Genomic DNA, 15,353 nt, shown 5'->3' with positions numbered 1-15,353 from the left:
AAGCTGTCATCGGACCACAGGCGGCTCCGTTTCCCGCCCTCTGAGATATTCCTTCCATTTTTCTTCGGGGCAATAAAAGAACGAGAGCCAAGATAGTGGAACGGGTTAAGAATAAATTCAGATAAAAATTGTAATATAATAATTTCTGTAAAAATAGTGGAGAGACACCTGGAACAGCGAGGTAGAATCCCTCGGAGTTGCCTCGGATAGGGATAGGAATAATGGGGTGAAAAAAATGAAGGAAGAAAAAGTAGGGGAAGAAGAATAACGAGGGGGTGCCGCGGAGGTGGCGTATAAAGACTGGTTGAGCAGTTCTTAACGGTAGATTGAAAATTGCGAGGCCATGCCAACCCATTACCATTATCATCCGGTTTGCGGCGGTGGTTTCCGAAAAAGAAAAAAAAAAAACAAGAGAGTAACGCGCCACGCCATACCGACCAATGTCACGCACGCACGGGGTGAAAGAGCACGACGTACGTACCACGAACGGAGAGCAGAGAGTTGGTCGGGCTTGTACGTTACGTACGTAGGTATACGCGGAGGACGGTGAATGGCGCGGCGGGAACAATAACCTTTTTATAACAGCGGGAGTGAAACGTGGGGCTTGCAGAAAAGGGAGACAAGTTAGGATAGATGCGTCGGTCGACGGTAAACGCACCCTGCATCCAACGAGCCGCCTCGCAATATCTCGTCAGATGGTCGGAGGGGAGAAGGGCGGAATAGGAAGAGGAGCCAACGAAATTGCTCCAAATCATCCCCGAAGAGCCACCGTATTCCTCCTCTAGGAGGTATTCGCTCGGACTGTTCGAAATTCGTTCCTCCCTTTTTTTTTCCAGACTCCGCGGTAACGCCGCCGCGGTGCCAATCTTTGTGTCAATTATCCCCAATTTGGTACGATTTTATTTTACTTTAGTTTTTTTGGTTTCCATTCCGTGAAAATTTCACGAGATTCTCATTCCGGGCGGCACGGGTTTAAACGGGAAAAGTTCCGCCTGGAAGGGGTTAAAAATCCTTAACCGTACAGATTTCTGCGAAAAATTGGAAAACTCGACTCCGAGTGGGTATACATATATAAATAACTCCGGTTGATTCGGGCCGGGTAGAGGAAAACAGGGGGCACGGTATAGCGAAAAGTTTCGCCGAGGTGGAAACCAGTTTCAATGATTCTGCCTGCCTTCCGTTATGCGTTTCGTTCGGTCTCGTTGGGCGGATAACTTTTATCATACAAGATATTCGAGCTCTTGGTAACGTCGCGTAACTCTCTTGCGGGGATAGTCGAACCCTCTCGACAACCCTTACCTACCTAACTACCTCTACCCGCGGGTTAAACAACCGACGTTTGCTCAATGTTTCAAACAAACTGAGCCGACAAGGAGAACGGAGCTTTATTTGCAGTGAGCCGACGACGACGGGACGCCGCGGCATCTCGCTACCGTGTCACCGCGCGCTTTCCCTCTTTATACGCGGAAACTGGGGGGAAATCGGAGTCGCGCGATTCGAGCTACGGAGAACCCTACCGCACACCCGAACCCCAGCTACCGCTGAACCCTGAGCCCTGAGCCCTGAGCCCCGAGCCCCGAGCTCTGAGCTCTGAGCCCTCGGAAACCTGCACTGAGCCAAATGCGAGCCAGCGAGAGCTTCGCAAAATAGAGACTACCGTACAGTCAGACGCATGGAATTCTATATGCTCAAGGGATAATTATAATCCAGGAATTCATTATATTACATGCCCGCGTTTGCGAGTGTATTAACACTCGGGTTCTTGTTTCCTGAACCCGTACCAAAAAATATATATATATACATACATACAAACACACATATATGCATATCTCGGGTCGTTATTCAAAAATTAATTATAACTTTTTTCGACTGTTTCAGGTGAGCTTTCGCGCGCACGTTGTCGCTGGTTACCCGTCGTAGATCGTGAGTAAAGCGAAAACAATATTCACCACTTCCACTATTCGACAGTGCGATGTATTTGGGAAATTTGAGCAACGCATACACATGGCTCGTCTGCGCGGAAGCTGAGAATTCGAAACTCGCCTTTGTCGAATATAAACTCTGAACTGCAGCTTCATTGTCGCGCGGCGCTGAAAATTCCAGGAAATAGTTGTTGATCGTCGTATACGGGCAAAGTACGAACTTGTATAAGATAGCTTGATAGTACGACGCGCGTCGGCGAGCGCGCGCGGCTGTTTGGATCGTCGCGTCGGTCTCTTCTGCTTTGGAGCGGTCGGAAAACGGAAACCGCGAACAACGGAGTCTGTTCTTAGATCGGCCATCCATCCTCTCCGAGGCCCCCGGGGGTCTTTCTCTCCGGATGTCGTTTCTCATCGCCGCCACGCACCCGCAAGGCCTTCGTAATTGCCTCCGCACCTGTGCACACCTACGAACCACCTTTGAATGGAATATTTTAACTCCTGAAATTATTCTCGCATTCTCAATGCCGCGGAGCTAGACGCGCTACCGGGGGCGAGGAGGAAGATAAGAACGAAGAAAAATAGAATAAAGAGATAAAGAGCCCGGAGACTCTATTTATCCGGAGGCTTAATAACAAGAGATGTACAGCTCGCGGGTCGATGCGGAGGAACGTTTCTTCGAATCCACTCGTATTCCCTCTTTCTTCTGTCCTCACTTTTATTATCCGCTAGTTTAACTTCTCTGAAATATGTCACCTGCGTTTCCTCTTCGAGGCGAAATGCGGCGAGAGTTTCGCGTAACGATATCGTCCCCGGTTGCGGCGATATCCTCCCACCGTTTCGCCTATCTACGTACAAACTACGCGATGATGCTCAGTAAATCATTTCTCACATAACTCCTCCCGCTTTTCGGACGGCCGGTGCACACCGGGATGTATTATTCATTTCGTAATATTAGGGACCTGGTGAGTAAACAGTCGAATTTATGGCAACGATCATTTACCTATATACACCGTATACGCTTCGGGTTGCGGCGCTGGTCAAAAATAGAAAAAGGGCCCCCGTCCCAAAACAAAGAAAAAAAAAAATTCTTCATCACCCTAACTCACGACTCGCTAAGCAGATCCACCCGTGTAAGATCCCATAAATATCAACGCCAAGGATCACGCTAGAATCGAGAGGAACGTTTCAACCCCCGATCGCATCGGAACATCGCGTCTCAGGGTATCGAAAGGTGCCTTCTATAATCACCACCAGCCGTACAAATAACGATATTTCATCCAGTTTTCAAATAACCTGTTGCTCCGACTTATTAACCAGCTTGTGCCGATGGTGCGCTTGCGGCCTGACGTACCGGTACAAATGCGTTTGGAAATTGGAACCGCGTAGATTCTTAGAGCTTGAGCAACGTAGTTTCGTTAGATCAGAAACAGGCCTCAGGTATCATCGGAGAGTCGGTTGAATAATCCTGGCTACCAATAACATACCCTAAAGCGGGGAAGAAAAACTGTTAATCAGACTCGGTCGTAATTCTCTCCTCATTTTATCTTTCGGTAGTCAACGAAAGTATTTCCACTCGCGGCATTTCGAAAGATAGAAAAAAAAAACACGTGAAAAAAAAAAAACCCGATTCTTCAAAGGGGAAAATATCCGCCGATTGTTCGTGCGCGGGACCAAAGAGACTTTGAATAAGGGAAGAATCGGTGATTTCGTAACGAAATTGAACTAAGAGGTAAGCAAACAGAAGGCGAAGTATACTATATACCTCGTCGATGTTGGTTGCAACGCGAGGAGTCGGGAGACGAAGAGCAAGGAACGGGGGCCAGTTGGCATAGTTTGGTGTTTAACAACATCAAAGGATCTTCCGGAGCAAGTATCTCGGATGAAAAGTTCCCAGGGGGTGAAATGAGCGTAGGGAAACGTTCGGCTAGTACCAACGGAATTTCGAGACGAACGTCTCGGTTAAATAATGGCGGATGACTCGGCCCGATGCGACGTCCGCGGGGGGGGGTGACACGTCGCGACGAAACTCGTGCGCTAAAAGGGTAAACGCTGCAGGGGTTTCCAAGGTGGATTTCGGTGTTGCGAGGGGACGAAACAACCCGCCATCCATCTTTCCGAACACCGAGCAGCTCGACGCGGCTCGAGAATGTACGCGAGTCCGGCGCGACTCGGGGTGAAAAGAGGCGAAGGAGAACCAAAGGGAAGTTGAATGAAATAACAAAAAGAATTGAGAAATGATTGACGGGTTAGGATCGATATCGGCCGGGTATCCCAGGATCTGCTGGAATATTTCGATTACTTTCGGCTCAAAGGAGCGCGCGGGTTCTCCTCAGTCTTCCACGTGGCATACCTACCAACCAGCGAAGCAGCCAAGTCCTTACTAATTACTTGAGAAGCTCGCCTCCTCTCTTCAAAGGAGTAACCGCTCCGCAAGATTCATACCTTATACCACGTCTCATATCTACCACCGCAACCCACCGAGTAACCGGAGCAGCGGGAATCCGATGCGTTTTTCCTTTTTTATTACATGCGTGTTTTGTTTTATATTTTACTTTCTGTGTGTGTTATTTTGTTTGTTTGGTTTGTTTGTTTTTTTCTTATTTTTTCGCTTGCAAAGCTCGAGACGCAATCGGCAAAAAGTTGACTACTTTAAAACATGAATTGAAGCGAGAGTTAAATCTCGCTCTAATTACGTAGTTACCTGGCTACCGAGTTCTTCGAATGTTCTCTTCGTGCGAAGCGCATCGAGAAGAAGAAGAAGAAAAAGAAAAGAAGAAGAAGAAGAAGAAGAAGAAGAACTTGGTTGCGTTAATATAAGAGAAGCGAGAAAGCTTCGATTGGTTTTAGTTTCTATGACGAGAGTTTCTCGGAGGTATATAGAACCAGGTGGAGTGGTCGGGGATGTGCGGGAGTGCGAAAACTCCGGAAGGGGAATCCTTAGAGTCTTTTGGCAAGCGTGTATGCGAACGGTATCCATGACAGGATATCGACGATACCGTTAGTCAGTAAATTGGAAGGGTTACAAACCGGAAGTCAGGTGTATCGGTTACCAGTTACAAGGATGATGAACCCCCTGTTTAACCCCGGAGTAATTGACTGTGGCGAATATGTACGATTACGTTTACGTTTACGAAATTATATCTAAGGGGAGGGGGGAGGGGGGAGGGTTAGCCGGGTTCGAAAATTCATCCGGCATAGGAAGCGGAAGAGAAACGGGTGTAGAAGTAGAGAGGAGATACAAGAAAGCGTCACTGCAACGCGTTTCGGTGAACAGTTGGCAATTATCCAAAGGATGTATCCACAGGGAAACGGAGAGCGAAATCTCTTCGTGTATAGTATAGTATTATGGCGGATAGGTAAAGTTGATCCCACGAGAGTAGCTAAATTGTACTGCGATCTAGTAAAGCTCGCACGTCTCGACCGACACCATAAATGTACCTATGCTAATCTCAATTAAATTGAAACGCTTCGGAGATGGTGATCTATCCAAACAAACGTTCCGCGGCAATGCGGCGCCGCGGTGTGATTGTTACGGTCGTAGCGATGGCGCGGAACCAGAGGGTTACGAAAATGGGAAAATCGTAGAACCGGAGGATACGCGGAACGTAAATCTGCCGCCTACCCTACGAAGAAGGAGTAGCGAGGAAGGAAGTGAGGAAGGAAGCGAGGAAGGAAGGAAGGAAGCGACGAACCAACCCTGCGAAACGCACCGCGAGAAACGTTGTCGAACCGCAGAGCTACCGGCTAAATATACCGGTGTGTGCGTATATTTGAACTTGGATCGCGTTGACGATATACTCCTTCCAAAAGGAGAGAACCTATTTGCACACGGATATATACTGTATACATATATATATATGCCTGCCTGCCTGCCTGCTACCGAGCAGCTTCCTACCTGCTTACCTTCCGCGGCACACGTGTCTCGAATAATTTTGGCTCTCAACCCCCTCGACGTATACCCATTTCTATAGGTATACAACCGCCGCAGGAACCATAATCCCCATAAAAAGCCCTACACACGCGTTGCAATTACTAAAAGAAAAAAAACAAAGAGATTCGAAAGAAATGACCTTTCCTTCCACTCAAGATTCGCTCCGGTTTTTGAACTCTGATTTTCTCTTCCTCTTTTTTATTTCATCTATTCTTCGAATTCGGAGGTTTGGCTTTTTTTTTTTTGGTTACGGAATTCCCGGGGCTCGTGATCATCGCGGCATGTAGGTAACATAGTTACGTGACTATCTGGCGTGTATCCGTACTGATACAACCGTACGTATATGTGAAGTATAGCGTAGAATATAACAGGATGAAAACTGGGACGCGAAATCTACCTCGTAGAGATCTCGCCCGCCTACAAATTCGCACCGTCACGACGTCGCGGAGAGACGGCTGTTTGCCTTAAAGCTGCACAAATACAGCATTTTCGCTGCTCATTTGGGTCCGCGAATTAGCCTCCCTTTGCTCGGAGGACTGCCCTTCCTTCGTCCCTTCGCATTTCTCTCCTCTCCCTTCGTACCTGCCGCCCCCTTTTCTCTCGCTGCATTCACCGTCAACCCTGTTATACTTACGAATCCCCAAGTTTTATTTTAATTGACGGTAAACTGAACATTAGCTTAAGCGGCGAGACACTAATGTTATTCGGGAGGGTAGGGGAAAATTAGACCGCCTCTGTTCTGTTCTGTCCTGTTATTCGTTCGAGGGGGGGGTTGGACCGTGTTAGAAGCCTTTCCGTAATAGTGGGAGGGGCGAAGAACCGGTTGGGAAAATAATTTTTACCCTGTGTGTGCGCGTGTGTCGAGGGACTCGTACGTGTGTTTCGTTTTTTCTTTTTCCTTTATATTTCGCGTATATGCGCGAGTGTACGTACGGTATTCTCGACAGTACCCGTACTGGAAGATTTACCGAAGTAAACCCTGAGGCGTTTTTATTTCCGTATGAATGATTTAAAAATTTTTCGTAGCTTTTCCGTACGTCTATTTCAGCGTTGTTGGAAAACGGAAATATACCAAATATATCTACCCTCTCGAAGGTATACCTCTCACACGAGTAGATACGCGTGCATAATTCGTGAGCCTAAGTAGTCCACGGATCAGTGACTACAGATTTTTATCTCGAATAAGAATTCACATTCATCCGGATTACCTACCCTCGATACTCACCGTGTAGGAAAAGAATTGAATTTATGCGAAATTTATAATGACGCGATATAACACGCTAGGTTGACGCCAGTCACTTATAGCGTGGGAGTAAATGCCTCCGGTGAACCGAAGTCCTTGAAAATTGTGTACACGTTTATATTTGAAAATTTTGCGGAATCACTTTCGCACGCACACATTCCCCGTCAGTTTGTTACCGGCTCTCACCCTCATTAATTTCATGTTCCGCGCTTTAGTATTCGCGATGAAATATATACGTTATCAAGTTGGTAACGATGGTCGTATATAAAAAAAAAAAAAAAAAAAACCCCGAAGCTCTAACGAGATCCGATGCATGTAATTTTATTTTCACATTTGCCAAGACGAAATTGTGGAAACGTTTCTCTCTTGTTTTTTTTTTTTCTCCCAAATGTATTTCTTTGGTAAGCCTCGTCCTGTTTCACATTAGAAGGTCGTAACAAGGTGATGGCGATGGTCATAATAACGCGAGATCATGTACCTCGGATTCAAACGAAGCGAAAAGGGAGAAAAAAAAAAGGAAACGGAAGGAAATGAATTCGGTGTACATGTTTGCTACGCAAAAAACGTAAACGCGAGACACGCTCCGAGCCCGGAGGAAATCTCTACCGACGACTACTGTGCAAGAACGAAAAAATAATCACGGAGAGAAATGTGTGTGTCATTTATTTTTCGTTGCGGACTGATGAAAGAAACCTCTTTGAATTTTATGCGTGGAGTGCATCCCTACCAGCCTCACGTAATACAGGAGCGTTTCGAAAATGTGCCCCAATTTTTCATTTCTTAGTTTTTCTTCCTCCCACATTTGTCATCGTCGTTCTCTCTTCGTAATTTTCATACACGGGGATGGGGGATTATTGCGAATATTCTCGATTGCCGTACGAGAAGAATAATTCTTTGACACAACGATCAAAAGGCGATCTATAATTGTTGAACGGTGGAAAAGAGAATGGATTATAACTTCAGCCATGAATTTCGGCAAATTACGCGCCCAGATTCTTCCCAAAGTTTCGTCGGTTTGTCGGCCAAACTATCGTCTAACGTAGATGAAAATCTTCCGTGAAGTAGTCAACGGCTTGCTTCCTACGTCCGCACCTATATTCGGTCGTGTCACCCACCACCCCCTTTATCCATAAGGGTTGCACGCGCTGCGACTGGGGGTTCTTCGGGGTTTCATTCACCCTCCGTCAGAGGCGCGCAGCCCCGAGGGTAAGTAGAATAACGAAATAGTGGGGGGGGGATAGCGCACGCGCCAAGATAGGAAAAGAGGGGATGGCCTGGTATCAGTTGGTGCCGGGCGTCGCGACGCCTGAGCTTTCAGTCTCCGTTTACCAGGTGACAGAAGTGGACGTCCGTACGTCCGCTCATAAATCGCTTTACCCCGCGTCAGATTTACCTGTCGAAAGTTCAGTCCGCTGATTTGATAAATTATACGTATTGCGAGATTTTTTGGAAGAAAAATATTGAAGAAAATAAGAAAGGTTTTTTTAGAGGGTTTTCCGAGAGAATAATTTTGAAAGAAATGAAAGCTCTGTGATCGTGACGCGTACAATATCTTCATCCCCTATTTTTCGGTTTAACCTTTTCGCCTAAAAGTGTCCTTGTGAAAAGCGACGGTCGAGCGGTAATTTAAATATCTGGAATTTTAAAGGGGTCGGTTTTGATCCCGTGATTATTATATCGTCGCTCTTTATAAGATGAACGTTGATCTGATTAACTCGATTAATTACTGCTACCACGTGCATCTTCGCCGTTGTTTAATTTTTATCAGTGAATCGAGAGTCCAATCAATTGTAAAAAGCAACTAAAACTGCTCATTCATTTGAGTAATCGTGCCAGGAGAAGATATTTCCTCTAACACGATCAAATTTTATTAGTGACATGAATTTTTAAATTAAACAAAAAAAAAAGAAGTAACAATTTACTGTAACAAAAGTCCGGTGTCGTTACGATTGTAAAAATATTCCGAACGCCATCGTTGTATATTTTCTTAAAGTTAAGCTCTATCAAGTGCGAAAAGAGCTGTGATCTCTGGGGGTGCAGGTTGAAAACTTCGAAATCAGCTTGGAAATTTTACCTTCTCAGGTGCTTCGAGGTTCAGAGCCACCGTTTCTACGAGTGAGTGAAGAGCATAAACCGGGTGAGAGATAGAAGGGAAGATAAATACATGAACTTGAAAAAATCGCATTCCATAGGAAAGCTTTTTTCCGGAAGTGGAAAGAAACTTTTTCGCTGTCGTTGACAGATTGATAAAAAAGTTTGCCGCTCAAGTTTCCTCCGCGTATACACATCGGCAAGAAAACCAACGTGCTTGCACACCTTCGAGCTTGCACCCGCTGCACATTTGCCGCGAGAAAGTAAAGAAAAAAAAAAAAAGAAAGAGAACCGGAGTTTCGGAGATAGAGGTGGCAAAAACTCACTTCAACATCCCTGCGATAAACATCCCCAGACTTATTAACGTTAAAACGAATTTAAAGAAAAAAGAGAAAAAGGAAATTCACTCTATAACCATATCAAATAAAATATCGAAAATTCCCACTTTTCGAAAACAGTTCGTGAAAGCGAAGGGTACGTCTACCAGGGGTAGGAGCTTCTCGAAGCTCTTCGGGAATATCGTCAGTATTGAGTCTGTGGGGAATTATTATTCCCAATCGTTGGCTAGTGAACGTGTCAAAGAAAGTGCAAAAGTGAAGGGTAACAGTGGATTCGGTGACTATTCGGCGGCCGGCGAGTTCGAAGTCTGGGGTGAGGAAAAGCCCACCGCGGATGGTCTCGACCACCATCAGGTAGTCAGGGCGCCTCCGCGGCAGCAACAGCAGCGATGCGAGGGGGCTGCCTCCTCCCTGAGACCGCTGCTACACGTTGCTCATTGTGAACTCCATTCGCCCAGGGAAGCCGAACTCCTGAGGCTCGATCACCTCGAGAGTCTCGACCACAAATCCATCGACCACAACACCTACTCTATGATGGATAATTTTCACAGCCCGGTACCACCACCGTTACCACGGAGACACGTTCGGTAAGCGCGATTGATTCACTTTACAGAATCGGATATAAAGTCCGGGTACACCGGTACAGACGTGACGCGAAAAAGCCTAAAGACTCGACATCTCCGTAGAAGATACGGTCCGCGGTGTATGAACTTGTTGCGGAATCGAACGATCGAATGGACGAGGAATTTTATGGAACACGACAAATATGGAGTATTAAATCGGGATGGGGTCGGGGGGGGGTTTCGAGATACGTCGAAGGGAAATTCTTTTCTCGATTCTTTCGATGCTACACGCTGTTGTTGCCCGTCGTTCTTCTCAGATTCCATTCCTACCGACTTCCATGGCTATAGCACCTTCTTATTCTTCTTCTGCTTCGGCATTACATATTCATTCAAGCTACGGAGGCTGCGACTGTAAGAAGGTGCTTAACGTTTTCCACGAGGTTCAAGTTTTACATTTGACATTCTACCTTTCAAGATCTTCCCCCTCAACGGCTATGGTATAAGTAGATGGGTAACTATAGAGTTTCGAAAACTTTTTCTTAGGAAATAGTCCGGACTTACGTATGCGGAACTCCGGGGCGGTCTTTAAAACGTTGAGAAGGAACTTCTCGAATCTCGTGTAACCAGGATGTCAAAACTCCGAACTGAAACCGAGTAAGAAAAATGAAAAAAAAGGGGGCGGGGGGGGGGGGGGGAAAGAAAAAGACGTGACTCCAATATTTAAACGTTCCATACAATTTCTAATAATAACCGAACCCTTTTCTCTTTGATACGTCTAACTTGTTGCTGGAAGCTGTCGCTGCCTTCTCTACACCAGTTTCTGACCCGAAAATCTTCCGGTTTACGTCACGTGAAGCGGTTCAAATTTTTACACCCTTCCTCCTTTCATTCGTTAAAGATGTTCCCTTTCAAGTTTCCCTCGGCTTCTCTCATATACTCGCGTACACCAGGATCTGGGAAATTCCTTTGAACCACCGCAATACTTTTAACTCCGTAAACCAAAGCGCACGGAATTCGCACATGGAGAGAAAATTTTCCCGCGGCATTGTCAATTCAACGTCCGTTATCGTTGGTACGCCCGTGTTTTCCTTAATGTTATTCACGTCCGTATCGATCGACACCCGTTTACGGATTTGAAAATCGTAAGATACCGCGGACGAGGACAACCGCGGCTCCCACGACAACGACGGAATCAATCGTCGACGTTGACAAACGACGCTTTTTTCAGCTCTGTGTACGATGTTGGATCGGCGAGTACCTCGTAAAGCGTCACTTGATCCTCTTAACTACACCCCAGCCCCTGGCTCCGCCCCTCCACGCTATTGAGTTTGGAATCTTTGGCGAGTCTTATAAAGTTTGGTATTCCGGTTTCCGTTAAACCGTCGCAGGTGCTACACGCGGAAGCTTCGAAGTTAGAAACTCTAATGTACGAATAGGTAGGATAAGTATGTAGTACGTATACGTATATACGATCGTTTCACCTTCATTGCTCTTCACCTTTGAGTCACCGAATGCCGAGCGTCGCCCGGATATCTCGGCGCAAAGGGACCACCGTGCGCGATCCCTAATTCGTGCAAAGTTTGCACCCGACAAACCGGTGCAAACAATAAGACAATCGCGATATCCGTCCCCCTCTGTTTTGTCCTTCATCGGAATAACGTTAAACTCTCGTTTCTTGTCTCCGCGTCGTTTCGCTACCGGGAGCTGCTACGTTTTCGCTTCCATTCGTCGAGGGTTAAAACGTGTGCGGGTTACGTCTGGATGGAAAGGCAAACTTGACGGCGGAACGGCGGGCGCCAAGGGTCGCGGTACCGCCCGGGGTGACCTCGGGCCATGCATCAACCAACCCTCTCGTAAGGAGGGAGAGTAGCGCCGACGTCGGCGCCGTTATTCCCGAAGCCTTTACCTCCTTTGTGCGGTTCCGTTCTACGACCGCACGGCACTCCGGTTGTCCGGGGCAGACACCCGCTAACCGAGGCGGTGCGGCGAACGCGGAGTTCGTCGAAGTCGACCGTCGGGTCGTTGCGGAGAGAGGCAAAAGACAGCGGGGAAGTTGCGAGGGTAAAGGTAGCAATTTCTTCCTCGGTTCCGTACAAGCGGCAAACCCGTTGTCGTCGTATCGACGATTTCTGAAACACCTCGTCTTTGCCCTAAAAGTCAGCGGGCAATCGATAGTTACGCCCCGGTGCTTCCCTGGGGACCCGGAATCCCCGCTCTCTTATATACCAACCGACGGACGTACAGATCCCGTTCCGTTCCCGCCGCTCTCTGCCGTCCCCTCTCTTTCTCTCTCTTTCCATTTCTTCCCCTCCCCCCCTCCCCCCCCCCCCTCGCCGAAATGCTGCCGGTTAGATAACCCCGTGGCACTTTTACTATCACTTTTACGGTGTTCTTCCTTTTGTCGGTGCGTCCTCCCATTTCTTTTCTATATCCTCCTCCTCCGACTCTCCTCCTCCTCCTCCTCCCTCCCTCCTTTATTCTCTCTCTATTTTATTCTCATTCTCCCTTCTCACCCTCGGCGTCCCTTCTCAGCCCTCTATCCCCGCGAGACCGAACGTTTAGCCCCTAACACCTTCACGACGAAGACCTAGTGCACTTCATTTCCTGAAGCACGTGGCTCCTTTCATATTTTCCTATCTCCGCGAGGCCTCTTCTTCCCATTCTATTCCCTTCTTTTCTCTTCGTCCCGCGTAGCAGTTAGGGTCGTACAGGGTAACGAAACGACAGACCCCTGGTGACTCGTTTCCTTCTTCTTTCCCTAAAGTTCCTTTGATCCACTGGCTGTTACGCTAAGCGCTTCCTATACTCCGCACCCTCGAATCCCATTCGCTTATACCTAGCCAAAGATACGGGCTCACCCCCCCCCCCAAAGATATCTTTCGCTCTTGCAGATTTTTCTGATAAATATATTCACCGACATCTGGCGATTTTCTCATTTCACCGGACACGCTCGCTGCCATTGCAACGTCTTCGCTAGATCTGAATAAAGTTCACGCAGGGGTAAAAATTTTTATTCCTTTTTCTTCTTTTCTTTTTTTCTTTTTTTTTCTTTCATTCACCCCGTTCATCCCCTGCGGCGCAACGTTCGGAGAGTGCCGTGTATAGGGCGTACGGTCGATATCCGGAGCGTTGCCATTAAATCAGTTATTTGTTTATATTACTTTGCCCTTTCTTCCTTACTTGCATCCTGCGGGACCAACTTAGATTAACTTTGTCTTAATTACACAATTAGGTTTGAAAGGATAGAAGCGAAATCCCTCGTCTTATACCAAAGAATGGTTCGGGCGAACGTTGTACCGCCCGCTGTTTTTAGGAGTACACAGTCGCCCGGCTTACAAGATAGAAATGGGGGAGAGAGTATAAGGGACTATACAGGGAATAAGAGGAACGGGATACAACGTAAAAGGGGAAGGACTACGTCGACTTAGCTAGATAGTCGAACCCCGTATACAGACTTCGCGATTTTGGGGGAGCCTATTTCTCTGAATACTGTTTACGTATTGTCGATTAGACACCGAACTCTCACTTCCCGCTCCAACTTGCTTCCAAAACTGACTTCCTCAGATAAACGTTTTCCTCAAACTCCAATTAACTCGGTCTATATATATATATGTATACACAGAAACCAAAGGTTCGAAAAATTCGAGAAACGCCTCGTTGCGACCGAAAAAAAACTTGAACAAAGTAAAAATAATCGGCGCATTCGTTAGTCGGTCATAAATTTCAGAAATATCCCCAGGCGAATCGTTCGCAACTTTTATACCGACGACATAAATTTCACGAGAATACGCGCGTTGGTATACGTATACGGTGACGTATACGTGTATTCCGCCGGCAATTGGTTTCCTTGCACTTGTTTCCCGACACGAGTGAAGAGCGACGTGTGCATGAAAACGAGGGGTTTTTCGGTGCATGCATAACCGATGCTCGTGAACGTGGGACGTCGGAAACGGTTCGACGGTGTTGGTTTTGTCTGGTAGCAGTTACTCGACGAAGTCGGTCGGTCGGTCGGTCGCTTCGAATTCTGAGGTATTTTATATTCTAATGTAAATAAATGCATGTGTCAGCACCGCGGCGCTCGTTAATGACGTGGTGTAGCAGCGGAGGCGAAGAAAAATGGAAAGGGTAAAAATAAGAGTGAAAGAAAAAAAATGATAAAGATAAAGAGGGGCGGGAGGATATTCTTGGGGGAAAAGAGCTCCGTAGGAAAGAGCGCGCGATAAAAGAAGATCTCCGTTCGACGCGGCGGAGGGGGTTATGCAGCATCGGGGGAGGAAGAGGTCCGTGTGGAGCGAAACGGAGGAGAACCGTGTAACTTGAATAAAAAGAAAACGGTGGTAGCCCGCGAGTCGGCGGTCGCCGCTGTTTGATTTGAAAGACGCGAGACGCGAGACGCGAGACACGAGACACGGGACACGGGAGTCGGGACACGATTTCCGCCTAAATGATTAAATGACCGTGAACCAACGAGAAGAGATACGCCCAAGATCTTGATTGAGATTGATGGAAGGGGAATTGGAGATTTTCGAGCGGAGAACTCTGTGGATTTAGACCCTGTAACCGTGGACCTCTATCTCGACAGCTGGCTTAACGACGATAGAACCTGTGATTAGATTGCCTTTTCAATTGGCCGACAAATTGCGTCCGATTATTATACCAGATGGCCCCCGGAAAATCTAAGAATAATCTATACCTCATTCGCTTCGGGCGAAAGAAAAAATTAATTAATTAATTGTTCAATTAATTAATTTAATTAATTAATCATGAATTAAGAGTCGGTGCGAAGTTAGAAGTGTGAATTATATTTTCCGTAAGTTTGGTTTTTTCCGATACAGGTGAAAAATTACGTGAACATTATATCGGTTGAAAACGAAGAGAGCTGTATAGGTTATACGCCCCGATTAGGAATTCAGGAAAAATTATTCCAATCATTTATTCTGTGTGGAAATACCCCTCCGAACGTAGGTAGAAAGGTAGGTAGGTAGGTAGGTAGGTACGGTTCTCTATTGATTTCCGTTTAGGGTCGAAGTTTATTTTCTCGTATTTTTTCTTCCTTTATCTTTCCCTCGAGCGTTGAGTGCACGGTATAGGTATTCGTTTTAAAAAAATTCCACGACCTCAACGTTACGTTCAATGGCTAGTGCGAAAAAAAATCACCCCCCTTCTTCTAACTACCGATACACAGGGTGATAATCTAGGGCGGTGTATTCATTTTAAAACATTGAAAGAAGGAAAAAAAAAAAAAACAACGAGGAAGAAAAACGA

At 46.6% G+C, this 15,353-nt stretch overlaps 1 protein-coding gene across 3 annotated transcripts in view; it reads left to right on the top strand.

The window, feature by feature from the left end:
• Window positions 1-15,353, top strand: part of LOC105692882 (teneurin-a) — a 451,510-nt gene that overhangs the window by 381,410 nt on the left and 54,747 nt on the right. The window contains exon 1 of one of the 3 annotated variants that reach the window (XM_048655889.1): window positions 8,408-10,112. The exons of the other annotated variants lie outside the window; for them this stretch is intronic. Coding sequence (XP_048511846.1) covers window positions 10,057-10,112 — 56 coding nt within the window. The 5' untranslated portion in view covers window positions 8,408-10,056. Of the gene's footprint in view, window positions 1-8,407; window positions 10,113-15,353 lie in introns of those variants that run through there. 3 annotated transcript variants of the gene reach the window in all.

This window comes from Athalia rosae, chromosome 5, assembly GCF_917208135.1.
Source record: "Athalia rosae chromosome 5, iyAthRosa1.1, whole genome shotgun sequence".
Classification (NCBI taxonomy): domain Eukaryota; kingdom Metazoa; phylum Arthropoda; class Insecta; order Hymenoptera; family Athaliidae; genus Athalia; species Athalia rosae.
The sequence above is the reverse complement of the archived record's forward strand: the minus strand, read 5'-3'. Positions and strand labels throughout refer to the sequence as shown.